The following is a 16154-nucleotide window of genomic DNA, read 5'->3' on the forward strand; positions in this document are numbered from 1 at the left end:
AATCAGCTCTGCCACAAATACAAGTTTCAGTTTCTTAAGTACCTAGTTTGGGTTTAAAGGCAGCAGAACTTGCAACTTCCTTAACACAGAAATACTATGTGGCAACAGTGTTCTTATCAGGATTTATCAGCAAAGCTTCAAGTTGGGCCATGAACTTCTCACCTCTCTTTAGGTTTAAATATTCTTAAAACCAGAACCTGCTGGGAGTTCTCCCTCCCTTGTGCACATGTAAGCTCCAGCAGCTCTGCCACCTGCACTGTTCTCTGGTGGGGGCAAGGTCATTGCTTAGCAAATTATCAATGCATTTCTTTGTCCCAGTATCAAAATTCTACTTATTTCAGCCAGACTAGTTTCCTCTGTTATCCTGGAACATTGTTCCACCTTCAATCAGGACCATTAACTTGGATGTATAAATTGCTTCATGTGCTGGTACTGAGAGCACTGTCAGAAAACTCTCCTGTGGTGAAGTCAGGCAGTGCTGAGGTGTGACTGCACTTCTGTCACTGATCCAAACCCCACTGGGCATTGCTGCTTTCTCTCTGCAGTCCCACTGAACTACTTCAGAGCAGGTAAAAATGGATATTGAGCTGGTTTCCTCGTTTGGAGCCAGAGGAATGGAGTGAGGAAAGCCTCACACAGCTCACCCCTCTCCCACCCACAACCACACAGAACTCTGAATTAGGCATCAGTACAGGGGTGAGCATGGCCTTGCAGGTAACTTGCAGAACAAAAAGTTTAATGAAGAGAGCAGAGCAGAATCAGTCAAAATTGAAATGTTAAAGCTTTAGATGAAGGTTTCATTAACCTTTTAGTATTTCTGGTAATTAAAACTGTAATGAATTGCCACGAGAAGCCAGCTGTACCTCTTGAAAATCAGTTAAGGGTGAATATACATTTATATATTACACTATATGCCACCAGAAAATCCATTTGATTTTTAAAGCAGGTTAATGTTCTAAACCTTGATTTAGAAGAATAGGAAGACAGAGTTTCAGGGACAACATCAACTCTTTAAGAAGGTGCATGTGTGGAATGACATTGGCCTTTAAAGAAAGTCCAAGTCCAGCTTAAATCCAAAGACTGATGCCAATACCAGGGGAGACCCTCCAAGGCTTTACAGGGCCTCTGGGTGTTGCAGCAACAATCACATGTTCCTAATGAAGCACAATACCATCTTGTTAAGAAAACTGTGTGGAAAGCATCCTAATTTCATACCTCACAGCATCCAGTCTCTTGTTCTGTCGAATGAGTTCAATGAACTCCTGAATCCTGAGGCTGAACTCCAGACAGCTCTGAGGTGAAAGACAAGACAGCTCTTAGGTGGTGCCAAAGCTGCAGCGCACGCTCTGGTAACGACTTGTGTGCACAACAAGAGAGAAACTGTTAATGACATGCAGCCTGCTTTGCTTGCTTTTAGGCATTCATGCAAAAAAAGTTCAAATGCTGACTCTACACACAAGATCAGCACAGAATTCCATAAAAGCAAACAAAATCCTCCTCCTCTTGCCTCCTGTACAACTTCAGCAGGGCTGAACTTTTTCCTACAGACTGGAAGCCTTGTTAGCTGAGGCACAAATGAGAGCAAAAGGTGCTTTCCTTGGGCTTCCTCACAATTTAGAGCAGTAGAGTCAGCAGGAGTTTGGGCCCATGTGCTAATTTAGACAGGCCTACCCAGAAGACTGCAAACAAGTCTTTGAATGTCTTTTGAAAAACCCCAGTATTAACAAAAACCAGCACAAATTTTAAGTTGCTGCAATTCCCTCCCTCCCTTTCTTCAAGCTTCTATCCCACTCCTCTTGTCAAACATCTAAAAGCCATGCTGGAAACAATCTCAAACAAGAAAACCAAGTGGCATTTACCTGTTTATGGAAAAAGGTAAAATTTGAAGCCTAATGAAGTTGAGAGTGTCCCTTTAAATCAAATTCCATAACCAGTTCACAAAATCTATAAAAAAACTGTGAATATGTGGAATTAAAAAGAAAAAGATCTCTCCCCATAAAAGAACAAATCACTATGCTTCTTTATAGGGACACAGTCAACTGTTTTATTACCTTATGAAAATAATGAAAGCCCAAAGTGCTCTGAATCGTGTACAGAACTCTATTCCCTGTATTCCTCTACTCCACTTGCTGAGTGTTTTTTCTTCAACCATGCTTCCAATGAATAGCTGCCTTTTGTTTATTGTCCATCAGCACAGACACATCAAAATTCCTCAGTATCTTCAGTAGGAATTTGAGCTACTCCAAATCTCTATCAGTTAGCTGCCTGGGGTGACTAATGCACACGTTGCAACAACTGCTGATTTAAGATTTAAAACACGAGCCATTTGAACATAAAAATGATGCATTCTTTCATATGTTAAAACTAACTTCTTTAAGGAACAGAAAAAATTACTTTCCAAATATGCATTTTTCTGTTTTCAAGCCCAGATTTAGCAGAAAATAAAAATTTCTCCTCTTGAGATTTTCCATAGGACTATCTTTGTTAACCAAATCTACACAAGTCCTCATCTAGAATTTTAAATAAGCTTGTTTCTACTAAAAATCTGATCAAGCTTTTTAACTGTTAATGATACCAAATCCCAGGGCTTCCTCTTTTGCTAGGACATTTCCATAGCAAGCCCACATGTCAAACAAATGAATTTTCAATTGGTGCAAGCCGATGGTGCCAGGGTCCTGCAGACAGGTGTACCCAGGCACAGCTGTACCCAGGCACAGGTGTACCCAGGCACAGGTGTACCCAGGCACAGGTGTACCCAGGCACAGGTGTAACAGGCACAGGTGTACCCAGGCACAGGTGTACCCAGGCACAGGTGTACCCAGGCACAGGTGTACCCAGGCACAGGTGTACCCAGGCACAGCTGTACCCAGGCACAGGTGTACCCAGGCACAGGTGTAACAGGCACAGGTGTACCCAGGCACAGCTGTACCCAGGCACAGGTGTACCCAGGCACAGGTGTACCCAGGCACAGGTGTACCCAGGCACAGGTGTACCCAGGCACAGGTGTACCCAGGCACAGGTGTACCCAGGCACAGCTGTACCCAGGCACAGCTGTACCCAGGCACAGGTGTAACAGGCACAGCTGTACCCAGGCACAGGTGTACCCAGGCACAGGTGTACCCAGGCACAGGTGTACCCAGGCACAGGTGCACCCAGGCACAGGTGTACCCAGGCACAGGTGCACCCAGGCACAGGTGCACCCAGGCACAGGTGTACCCAGGCACAGGTGTACCCAGGCACAGCTGTACCCAGGCACAGCTGTACCCAGGCACAGCTGTACCCAGGCACAGGTGTAACAGGCACAGGTGTACCCAGGCACAGGTGTACCCAGGCACAGCTGTACCCAGGCACAGCTGTACCCAGGCACAGCTGTACCCAGGCACAGGTGTACCCAGGCACAGGTGTACCCAGGCACAGGTGTACCCAGGCACAGGTGTACCCAGGCACAGGTGCACCCAGGCACAGGTGCACCCAGGCACAGGTGTACCCAGGCACAGGTGTACCCAGGCACAGGTGCACCCAGGCACAGGTGTACCCAGGCACAGGTGCACCCAGGCACAGGTGCACCCAGGCACAGGTGTACCCAGGCACAGGTGTAACAGGCACAGGTGCACCCAGGCACAGGTGTACCCAGGCACAGGTGTACCCAGGCACAGGTGCACCCAGGCACAGGTGCACCCAGGCACAGGTGTACCCAGGCACAGAGGCCCAGCCCATCAGATGCTGCACATTCCAGCTGTGCCCCTCCAGACAGTGCCACAGCAGCTCCTCCCAGCATTTCAGATAGCTCACATCTGTACAGAGCACACGACTGCTTGCCCAGGCCACCAAACAGTTTCGATTTTAGATCAGGCTTCCATTCAGCTACCTGGTGGCTGGGACTTTAGAACATCAACTGTGATGAGTAGCTAAGCAACTAGAAGCAGCAGAAATGTTTGTGTTTCAAAAAGAAGCATAGTAATTTCTCTTCTTCCAACTCTGATCTCTCACAGCCTTAGCTCTGGTTTTTGTTTGATTCAAAAAGAAAAAAAAAAGAGAATTAAAAAAGCATAAGGCTTGCAGAAATAGATTTTTGTTGTACTTTGTTTTTCAAAGAGAGGATGGGGAAGAGTCTTCCTTATTTACTGCTTGTTGAAAATTGGTGATGAAAAAGCAAGATATTCAGATTATATTTCTTGTATTACTTAACATTTTAGGATTACACAAGGGGGATTTTTTTTAGCAGTATAATTATACAATGTGGTTTACATACCAATTCTGGTTGTCCTTTAATGGTTTCCATAACAAGACCACCATTTTCTCTAGAACAATCACTGCCCCACTGACTTTTGCATCCCATCTTCAGCTCAGTTTGGCGCCCCTGAGTGCCAGTGTCACTCCTTGCTTATTGTTAGGGGCACTCAAACGTTTTTGGTTAAACAAAGCACTTAGTTTAAAAAATAAGATAAAAACTTCTTAAAGGGAGGCAGGGATTTTGGTCAATATCAGTTAAAAACAGATTTCTGCAAGCCATATAAAAGATTCCAGCATGTTTTAAAATGCATAATTTAAGGGACAAGGAAATTTAAGTGGACTGCACAGCAACAAGTGCACAGCATGTTCAGCTCAGGGTACTCAATGGCTTGAGGAAGACTTTTGTGTTTATTGCTTGATTAGATTCCAGCTTTTGTTTTTGTATTTTCTCACAGCAAGTGAATTCTTTACTCTCAAGTTCTGTCTTCTTATATTCAAGAGTTAAAAATTACTAAGACTAAAATCTGCATCAAATTTCTCTCAGAAATTTTAAACCTGAGAGAAGAGATTATGAATGAATTTCACCTAATTTCATTCCTAAGACACATTTTTAAGAGTTAGTGTCTCAGCAGGATGCACAGAGTTATTAATTTAAGTCTACATGCATTAAGACACTACATATTTCTCCCTTTGTTTTCAGATTACACTAAACCCAACTGAGTATTTTATTTTATTTTATTTCAGCATCATTTGTTGAGACAACACTGAATCCAGAAGATGACCTATCACTCACTTCCAGGTCTGACATTTGTGGGACTGTTTAGCTCCAACTACCTATGCCTTTTATGAACATTTTAGACTTACTGTCCTTACTTTTATACAAGGCCTGTAATTTAAAACACACTGACCACATCCAGCATCCAAGTAGTTTAGAACAGATGAAGCAAAATGTGAACATGTTACATTTGCATACCTTCATTTTTCTGAGTCTGGATTTGTTGTCATGACACCAAGCCAAACAAGTCATAGTCTCTTGTCTTTCCAACGACTCTTCCACTTCTTTAGCAGTCAAAAACATCTCAATATTTACCAAATCCTTCAAAAAACAAAAAAGGAAGGAAGGTGTTGTTAAACTGTACTCATAGTTCACACAACAATTCTTCAACTAAGCTGGAATACAGAGACACAAAAGACTTTGTTCTCAAGACTTCTGGATTTTAGAATTGTACTTTGCAAAGAAGTCATTACAGGATATTTCCATGGACTGGAATGTTCTGATAGTGACAACAGTTCTGAGTCTAGTTACATAACAGAACTAGAACAAAACAAAAGAAAACTAAGATTAACCCTGGAGTCTTGCAGACTTTTACATAACTGACATGCTTAACATCACAAATATTACCATAGCTCTAGTGAACAGAACCACTCAGAAATAGATGGCATTTCAATCTGTCAGAATAGCTGAATACACTTAATTTTAGAAGTTCTACCTTGCAAGAGAAAAAAGAGAAAAGCCAGAACTAGCATCAGCTATACATCACATTCACATCTGGCATTCCATTAGCCAGCTTTTCCTTATAAATACAGCAAGTCTAATACTGCTGGGAAGTGAACTAAATCATATTAGGGTTAGCAGAATGGTTATTTACAGAAATTTAAACAAACCACACGCATTTCTAAAGTGCAGCAGAACTTGCAGCTTTTACTAAATCTGTCTCTCATTACTTGAATTTTAAAACCAAAACATGAACATTTATTTTATAGGTTGTATGACCAACAAAACCATTTACCATCAAGAGAATAAAGGGCCTCCTGCAGCTCTCCTGGTATCAAACCCAGGTAAGTCAGACTGAGCACAGAATTCAGACAGCTACAAGTTTACAGGACAACACTGAGACTGGACTTCAATGGACTCTTCCCATACCCTTAGGGTTAAAAACCCCAAAATCTATTTTATCAATGTGTTGGCAAATGAACTGAAAGAATGCCAACCTGTTCCACAACAGTATTTTTAGAGTATTCCTACAAGAGCATGAGAATCATCATTTTGCTGGGCTGAAGTTTCCCTGACGATGTGCTCCAGTGGAAGCAAAGTGCATTACTCTGCATTACTCCCCTGTGCATGGTAAGGTGACCATATAAAAACCTCTTGCCCATTAACTCCTCTGTGTAAGTACCTTAACACATAATGCAGTCACATATTAATTATCCTGCTTGCCTTCCATACAGCTGAGTGGGAAGACAATTCCACTGAAGTTACAAACAATGACATCTCCATGCATCTCCTCAAGCTTCTTTGAGCTATGTGCTCTCTTAGGGAACAGCATTTGCTTTTACACCAAATTAAACCAAAAGCATTTGCTTTTACATCAAAAAAGGGCTGGATGTGCTAAGCAGAAACAAATCACTGGTTTAATCTCATTTGTTAGCTTTTTATAGTTTAAGCTTCATTACAAAAGAAAATAAAGAAGCATAAGGGCAGCATTTGTTATAAGCCCACGAGCTGGTGAGAGAATCCCAGCTATCTGTATTTCTCAATCAGGTGTTGGTATAGCAGCCCTCTACTATGAGCAAAAAGACTGCAATTGCTGCTGAGACAGACAAAACTCTTAAATAAAGAGAATTTCTACATTGCATTTGAAAATTTAAAATGAATCAGGTTCTATGCAACAGAAATGTTGCTCTTCATATTTCTGTTATCACATTTCCAGAGTCCCACACCTTCTGGGGGGTTTTCTCACACACAGCCCTTCACAGCAGTGCTGCTCCTGCTGCTCCATCAGGGCTCCTCCAAGGCTCTCCCTGCCAGGTTAACCCACCCCCTTTTATCCCAGTTACCTTCATCAGCCACAGCTGCTGCCCAATTAAGGGCATCACAGCTGCAGCCCATTTAGAGCAACTGGGACCTACCGGGGCAAGGCCGATATACAGATATTCAAGCACTATATTTCCCCCTTTTCTTTTACTTACATATATCCCAGTACAATACAGATATTTTACTAGGACTCAAAGGCCATCTCTACTATAGATCCCCCTTCTCTTTTACTTACAGGAACAGATTTTACATCGACATATTTACATATTCTACAATCCATACCTCTTACTGTGACTCAAAGGCCCCATTACAGTAATACATTTTCCCGTGACTCACAGACCACGTACAACACACACAGTTCCTGGCTCAAAGGCCATTTTCTTCACAGCTCTTGGCTGTCACAGCTCCATGACTCAAAGGCCACATTTCTTCTACAGCTCTTGGCTGTCTTATCCACAGCTCCTGGCTCAGAGGCCATCCACAGCTCTTGGCTGTCTTATCTCTGCCAACCATCACGTCGGGGTCACCACTTGTTGTTATTCATATTTCTGTTATCACATTTCCAGAGTCCCACACCTTCTGGGGGGTTTTCTCACACACAGCTCCTCACAGCAGTGCTGCTCCTGGTGCTTCATCAGGGCTCCTCCAAGGCTCTTTTCCTTAAAGGCCATATTCTTCCAGCTTTCTGCTGCTACAGCTCCTTCATTCAAAGGCCATATTATATTCTACAGTCCCAGCTCTCAGGCTGCCACAGCTCTCAGCTGTCCTATCTCTGCCAACCATCACGTCGGGGTCACCAAAATGTCGCAGTCGAGGCGGTCACGACATAAAGCAGAGACCACAAGTAGTCTCAGTTGGTAACACTTGGCAACAGTTTATTAATGAAAATGGCTGATCTTTTATACACTTTCCAGTTGTTTACCCTTCTTCTACCTTAGCTATTGGCCACAATAATTCAATACCATGCCATTGGTGAAAAGTTACTCTGACTCCACCTAACTTTCTAAAATCGCTTCATCCAGCTGCAGAATGCTCTTATCTTCCTTCTCTCGATCTCCTTGGTTACGGCCTTGGAGAAAGCTCCTTATCAGCTTCTTCTTCTTCTTACTTCTTGCTCCTTTAGCTAACAGGCCCGCTGCTAGCCCCTTCCACACAGAAATGCTAATTAGATTCGTGGCTGCCAAAAGAAGTCAAAGCTTGGCAGCCTTCTCTATTAAATAGACATTATGTATCCAGAAAACAGAGGAGAACATTTTAAATTAAAAGTTTCTTTCAGAACCAACAATTACATTTAAATTGCACCAATAAATAGGATTTTCTTCTCTGTTCACTTGATAGAAAGTTAAGAAACAATATAAAAGGCATTGAGAAATCCTTTTGAAGAGACAGGAATAGCTTTTGTGTTTGATTATAAGCAGTTAGAAATCTTAATCATGCAGACTGATTACTACAAAAATGCTAAGATACAATTAGGCAATAAACCTTTGAAAACCCCACATGCCAGACAGGTTTGTTTTTTAATCCAACCACACTTTCCCATCTTTCCTGGTAGTGCCTGCTCTTGGTGCTTCCTCCCCAGCCAGGACTAAGGAAACAGAAGAAAGGGGAATCAGAGGATTTACCAAACTGGCACAGCTCTGCTGCACAGCCCAGTCAGGAGCACAACTCCTCTGCCTCCTCTTGCACGGGCAGCAGCCAGTTCAGCATTTGGAACAAGTGTCTCATGTTCCAGTCAACACAAATCCCCGGTAAAACTCCAGCCCTGAAGAGCCTTCTGAAAGTATTCTGCAATTCCAAGATGCACAGGCTGCAGCCCATACAGAAACATGATCTTTCTCAGCTCCCAAAACACAATTAAGATTTCACAGGCTGCCACAAAGTGCCTCTCTTATATAATTTACATATAAAATTACGTAAATGTAAATACACAGTTTTAGAGAAATACTGCCACTTGATTTTGCAGGTGCAGGAAAAGCAGAAGCCAGAAATCGGTTGCCACACGCTCCCCTTTGAAACGACACAGTATTGAGCACCAGTGCAAATGTTTTCTGATTTGTATATAAACTAAAGAGAATTCTAAACTCTTTAATGACCCTCTCTGCAGCAGAAACATCTCCCTTCATTTCACACTGCCATGGGGGCTGCAATGCTTTCCTGCCCGAGCTGCAGAATGCAGAGAACCCCACCCCACACTGGTGATTTCAGTGCTGGATCAAAGCACAACTCTTAGCACACATTTCCAGCCTCCTGGGCCTTGTCAGAACTTTGCCTCAATCACTTGATTGCAAACACACAATACCTGAGGTTGGGCAGGAAGACTGACTGACATGAAACTTTCATTTCATTGTACAGCTGGACTGAACAACAGCCTCAAATGTCTCAAGGAGGAGAATACACCCCATCAAGTATGGGCAAAAATTACCCAGACACTCAGGGGAGGAGCACAGTACAAACCTGGGAGTGCCACATGGATTTTATAACCTCTGCTTTAAAAAATGGTATTGGACTAAATGAACTGACTTTCCCTTCTATACAACAGTCACTAACTGGGTTTTAGAAGGGTAACTATCTCAACACTGGGTGAACTTTATCACAAAAGAACTATTTAATTCCGTTACAACAGTGAAAACTCCAGAGAAAGACATTTTATTGGAGAAAACTGCACATGAAGGCTAAAGTCACTTCAGTGAAAGCAGAGATACTTATTTAAACAAGAATACAGCTATCCATCACCCTGTGCTCTGCCTGATTTACATATATATAGCTTTTAAAATATCACTGCTTCTTTTTAAGCTGCAAGTGCCTCCAGGGAGGGAGGTGACCAACCCCATGATTCTGCACAGAACTCCAATTATTAGGTATAAAATCCTGTGAGGAATGAGGGTGTCTTTATGATGATGATTACTAGATACATACTCCTGGCCAACAGAAAGTCACAGAAAAGAAAAAGTGATTCACAAAAATACTGTGAGAAATAATAGCAGTGAAATGATGAGAAGGTATGTATAAAGGCAGTTAGGTAATTTGGTTTAACTGGCAGATATATAAGCTTCACATGAATTTAAAATTAAACACAGCTACATCTATTATAAAGTTGTGAACCAAACTGGCAAATATATATAAAAACGTGATTTTAAACTGAATTTAAAGCCAAACAAAGGCTGTAACTTTAGACTGTGCACAATTAAGAGAATTCAGCAGTGAGCTGGAAAAAAACCAGAGCTCTACATGTGTGGCTCTAAATTCACCAGGAAAGCTGCTCAGAATTGTCAGCACCAGATGCAACAAAAATAGCAACTTTGCACGAGATCGTATGTGAAATTACTTCAAAAGAACAAAACCATCTTTTCTGCAGTAGTAAAATAACTAAAGAAATTCATGCAGTGTTCACAGGAGGAGTTTTATGTAACATTTTAACATCTGGAGCAATCAGGTCAAGTCATTCCTCTCCAGTGGGCTTCACTATGCACATGAGCTCAAGTGCTTTTACTTGATGAGATCTCCAGTCACAAGTCTGGAAAGCTATCACAAGGAATGTGTGACAAAATCCCTTCTAACTCATATTTGTGTATTAATATAACCCCCAGAATATTTCACATTAGAAAAGAGAATCTTTAACAGGGCACTAAACCAACCAGAAATGGGTACTAGAACACCCAATACTTGATATTTTCAAATCTCCCATAAGCTATTTTCAAAACAAGATTAATTCATCAAAAAAGAAATGTTAGGCTTAAGATAAAATAAAAGATCTGATTCAGTGAGAAAAGGCAGCATTTTGTAGAAAAGTAAGTTTTCTCAGTGGAAAAAGGCATCATAAAATAGGCTATTTGTTGTATAAAATAAGCAATTCATAATATCATAGGATGCTGTTTGTGTATTTTTCAAAAATGCAAATTGTTTATTTTTAATTGCTTACTAACATCAATATGAAACTGAAAATAGGCCAGTATGCCTCAAGCTATCAGTGGCTCATTGCCAAGAGTATGTCCCAGTAACAGCTTCAATAAGATTGACTGTCTACCTATCTGTACACATCACATGCACAAGAGCACTCCCCTCATCAAAAAGCCTCTGCTGGTGCACTCCAGGGTTCAGCAGCATGGTAAACTGCCTGTGTATGAAATACAATGAACACTCAGATCACTCAAACAACAACTCCAGAAAAAGCTGTGTTAAGCTTTTAATGACTACTCTCATACTCTCCACAGCAACACAACCTTCAGTACAATTGAGTTCTGTGGAAGTGAAATAGAAATGCACTAATGAACAGTTACAAACAAAGAGGTCAATTTGGTCTTTGTATAAATATATTCATTTGTTCAAAGTTCCCCTGTGCTGAACACACAGCCCATGCAGGCACCGTGTCAGGCTGTGGGTGCTGTCACACAGCTCAGGGAGAAGGCAGACACAAGGAGCTACGAGGAAAGAAGAGATCAGTGCATCTCCACAGGGGAAGCAGTGAGAGAGGCAGCACCTGGCAGGGCAGGAGGCCTGCAGAGCAGCACAGCCACACTGCCTACCTGAAAACAAGTGCAGGAAGCAACAGTCAGGTGCAGGTGAAGAGGGGGACAGTGCAGGTGGCTGTGGTGGCAGTAACAGGAACTGGGAGCACAATCCAAGGCTGCTGGGGTAACAGCTCCTTCAAAGTCAACACAGCATGTATAAACTGCACTAACACTGAAGGGAGACACAAATTAAGAAAATAATGGCATAGGTGGTGACAATACAGCAACACCACAATTACTGAAGACCAGTTAAAGTAGGGCACAAATTAACAGCAAAGGGCCTCCTTACTCTCTGCTCATAAAATAACATTGTCTGAAGATCATTAAGCTACTATTAAGTGTTATAATGCTACTCACATTAACAGGATTAGAGAGAAACTACAGAGAGTAACTGACAGAATGTCCTACTCAAAGGCAGCTGCAGAGCTAGTTCATGGGGAAAAATGCAAAGACAGCCAAACCACAGATTTATCAACAGAAGAGGCAGAAATGTTTTTGTCTATAAAGGAAACAGAGTACCCATGGTGTACAGTCGAGCTTTCACATGAGAGCATCTTCCATACCCTCATCCCAGCACCAACCTTTGGCTGTGTCTGGTTGTCTTTGAAGGATCCCAGGATCTTACACTTAGTGTCTGTCAGAAGAGCAAGGTTGTGTAGCATTAGAGGATACTGGTACTTTTGTTAATTAGCTCTAGTGATTAATTCATGCTCTAAACTCGTGTCCAACTTCTATTTTTCTGACTAGATTACAAAACTCTTTGGTGTTTGACCTCTGCTCTCACACATACCCAAAGCACCAAAGCACCCACCCATAACTTTCTCCAGTCCTCCTGTCCCTCCATCCAGTTTTTCCAGCAGCTCTCCAAAGTGTGGTCACCAGAACTTTCATCCCCTGGCCCTGGCTGCTCCAGAGCCAAGCACAAAGAAGGGTTTCACCCACCTCCTTTCACTCAAGGACACAAAGTGCCTGAAGAGGCTCAGAGCTGGAGCAAGCACTGAGGTTGGTTATCAGCAATCTGTTTGCCCAATGCATCTCTGCTCCTGCCTCTGCAGTTTCTGCAGCTCAGCAAACGGCTGCACCTTTCCCATCCCCATGTTATCCCATGCTAAGTGCAGTAATAAATGACTACACCACAGTGGTGTGACAAAGCCTCTGGAGCTTCAGATGCCTCATTGGGCAGAAAAAAAAGTGCCTCATTTTCTGTCCTAGCCTCTTCTAGCAGAGGAAAGGCACCATTCCTCTGCTAGAGGAGCACAAGCCCTGCAGCCTTGGTCCATGCAGGATCAGTCTGTCTTGGCAGCTACACACACTCTCTAACAAAACATGATCCTGCCATCTAATGTAGCAGTGAGAGCAAGTGTTAAATGTGAGGTAAGATTTATACTCTGAGGGAATGACTGGCAGGATGAAAGGACAGTAAGAAGAGGCCAACTAAACCCAAACCTCTTCTACTCCTGGGTAATCTCCAGGTGACATCATCATTCCCCACTTCAATAAAATTTCAATTCAAGAATTTTTCTTGCATCAGCAGCCTTCCAGAGTAAGTATTTTGTAATAAATTAGCTCAGTTATGATACACTACAGGTAACCCACTTAGTCTAAATAGACTGAAGAAAACCAAGATGTTCAACATCACAGCACAATTCATGTTGCTGGCTTTTGAAGTGTCAAATGATTCGTAATGAGGAAGTTTGTTATTCTGCTTCAATCTTGACTATTCCACATTTACATAATTCTAATTCCTCAAGATGCTTGAGACAAACTGCAGATGTAAGGCTGTGCAGGAATTGCAGCACTTTGAAATTCAGATGAACACACCCAGACATTCATTAGAGCAATCTCCTCAGAGTTGCCATGCCTACACTGGGTACAGCCACAACACATTTAAAGGAGATTCCAGGCAGCTCTCTACAGCCTGGTACTGCAGGTAACTCCAAGCAGCACAAGGCAAATCCTGGCACCTTGACATCAGCTATGCCAGTTTAGGAGTTCCTTCACACAGAGTTGTCCTGGAACATCTCCTGGCTGGGAACATCAGTCACAGGTGAGGGACACAAATAGCTCCTGGCAAAAGGCACCTCTTACCATTCAGCCTGCATCTGGAAAGTCAGCTTGGCTGTGTTCTGCATGACAGCAAATAAATAATACATTCAAGCATTATGATGAATATTATTTACCTATTTGAAATTGAATCGTTATGAATATAAATGTGTTCTGATTAATTACTTTAATACACACGTGTGTGTTTGCCTACAAGCCATTCTCAGGCTATGCATCTTAACAAGGAGGATTTCTAAAGGTACATTTGTATGATTGTTAAAAAATGTGTTTACTCAGCTTTTAACTTTTTGAGTTAATACTGCTCCTTTTTGTGATCTCAAATGTGCAGGTTATTTTCCATCTCCCATTTTCTGAGAGAGTTATCAAGCAGAAACAGTTTTTCAGGGGATGGATTCCTTCAAAAAGAGCAGCTTCAGGAAGATTTTGCCCTGGAGCAGACAGAAATCCTTCAGCAGTATTCTACTGAGGTGTCAGCTGAAGGATCCATATCACAGTGCTGAGAACACTTTTCTAAAGCAAGGAAAGAACATTCAGCTTTGGGGTTGAAAATAGGAACACTGATATAGAATAGGAAAAAGAAGAGATCAGATATTTGGTCAAAAGCCATGAAGCTTGACTTTAAGAATTCAAGTTTCTCTTATACCAGAGGACATCAAATAAGATTTCACAGCTTTCTGTAACAAAATTAAGAGAGTGGAACATGCTTGAATTTGTAGCAGGTATCTTTTCTAGTTGGGCTAAATCCCCCCAAAAACAGCTTTACAGAAACTGAAGCTGCAATGATGCAGTAAAAAAGAATAACTGGACCAAACAAGAGGGAGGGAAAAACGGAAGATAATCAGTTTTCCAATGACTACTATTCCTTATTTAAACAAAATTAACTTGTTAAAAATAAATGTACTTACTACTTTGAAAGACAAACACTTTTAGAATGGCTTTTCAGTATGTGCCCTGTTCTGACATTCTCCGGTGAATAACCATTACCACAGATATAGAATTCAGCCCAGGAAGGAAACCTTTGACAATAACTGGAGACCTGAATCCCACTTCACGAAAATGACTGACTATCTTCTTGGGACTGTGTCAATTGTCAACACCTGAAGTGTCCAGGAGCCCTTCTAACACCAATCAGTGTTGACAATGGTCACATGTGCAGACCAAATTCCCCAAGGCAATGGAATACTCATTTCCCCCCACCCCTCAGCTCTCAAAAGCAAAAAGCACACTGTGCTACGAATGCAAAGGGCTAATTAAGTTTCTTGAGGGATGATACATGTACTTACTTACTGATCTAAGAAGGTTAATTGGCAGAATTTTAATTGATACATACAATCCCTGATTTTAAGTGAAATTAACAACTTTTCAGTCATTTAAGAGGTTTTTCAACTCAAGCATTCAGCTGCCCACATTCCAGTGTCACTGCCCACCCTGCCCAGGGTGCAGTAACTTCTGTTTCTCAGTGGATTACAGATTTTTGAATGATTTGCTCCCTGCCCCAACACACCAAGAATCAGGGTGAATTTCTGCTATCTTTCACAGAAAAACCATTGCCACTTGTTCAGCTTTTGTACAGCTTGAGCAGTAAGGCAAGGAGATACAGCCTTTTACTAAAATAAGCTAAGCAAAGATGGAAAGAGGATTTACAGCATATGATAAGGGAGACTGGAAGCTTCAGAATCTGGGTTGTTTTCAATCCTACAGGCAAAAATCACTACAGCTATACATAATTAAGCAAAGAATGTAAAGACACTTTATATGTTTATTTTTTTTTCCTAGCCTATTAAGGAAAGGGCTGGAAAAACAAATACAATTTTAAACCCCACCACCTCCAGAAACAGTACACTAAGTACCACATACATAGCTTAATTATAAAATTTATCTACAAACAGAAACCAACTTCCTACTGGAACATCCCTCTTCCTAAACTAGATTTGCATATCAATTAATGGCACAGAAATGAGACAGCAGTATAACAAAACATGAAATAACAAAGTTGAAGTCAACAGACAACGTTGCCAGCTAGCTGAAAATATGAATCTACAGATGAAAACAGGCATTTTTATATTGATGTGGTATTACAGTGCAATAATGACCTTATTTTGATTCTATTTATCTTAATAAGCCTATACTGATGAGTTTTATTCATATGCAGAAACAAACTAGATGTTATGGGGTTTTTTATCTTCCACCCAGACTGTTTTTCACATCATTATGGAGCCAGAAGACATCAAGAAAAAAGTCCACAATAGAATCCCCTCTACCCCGTATTTACTTTGGCACAAACATTTCTGTCTTTCACTGTCAGCTTTTATTTTAATCTTACATTCTGGTTTACTTTCCCAAATAGCATTACTTTGCTTTAAAGACATATAACAAATACTTAATGTTCGGAATTTATTTCTTATATTGCCATAACTTTATGCTGTATAAATGCCTTATGCCCAGTTATTCCTTACTTGAGCAAGTTCTTAACTCTGATATTTAAAATTTCCCTGTAATTTTTTACATCCAGCACTGCTTTCCATTCTGTTTGC

General features: G+C 41.5%; 1 protein-coding gene across 6 annotated transcripts in view; it reads right to left on the minus strand.

The window, feature by feature from the left end:
• Window positions 1–16154, minus strand: part of MAEA (macrophage erythroblast attacher, E3 ubiquitin ligase) — a 50357-nt gene that overhangs the window by 10288 nt on the left and 23915 nt on the right. For all 6 annotated transcript variants that reach the window (XM_074540495.1, XM_074540499.1, XM_005490831.4 and 3 more), the window contains 2 exons: window positions 5207–5329; window positions 1216–1292 (listed from right to left, as the gene is read on the minus strand). In XM_074540495.1, coding sequence (XP_074396596.1) covers window positions 1216–1292; window positions 5207–5329 — 200 coding nt within the window. The remainder of the gene's footprint in view (window positions 1–1215; window positions 1293–5206; window positions 5330–16154) is intronic.

The sequence above is a fragment of the Zonotrichia albicollis genome, chromosome 5 (genome assembly GCF_047830755.1).
Source record: "Zonotrichia albicollis isolate bZonAlb1 chromosome 5, bZonAlb1.hap1, whole genome shotgun sequence".
Lineage (NCBI taxonomy): Eukaryota > Metazoa > Chordata > Aves > Passeriformes > Passerellidae > Zonotrichia > Zonotrichia albicollis.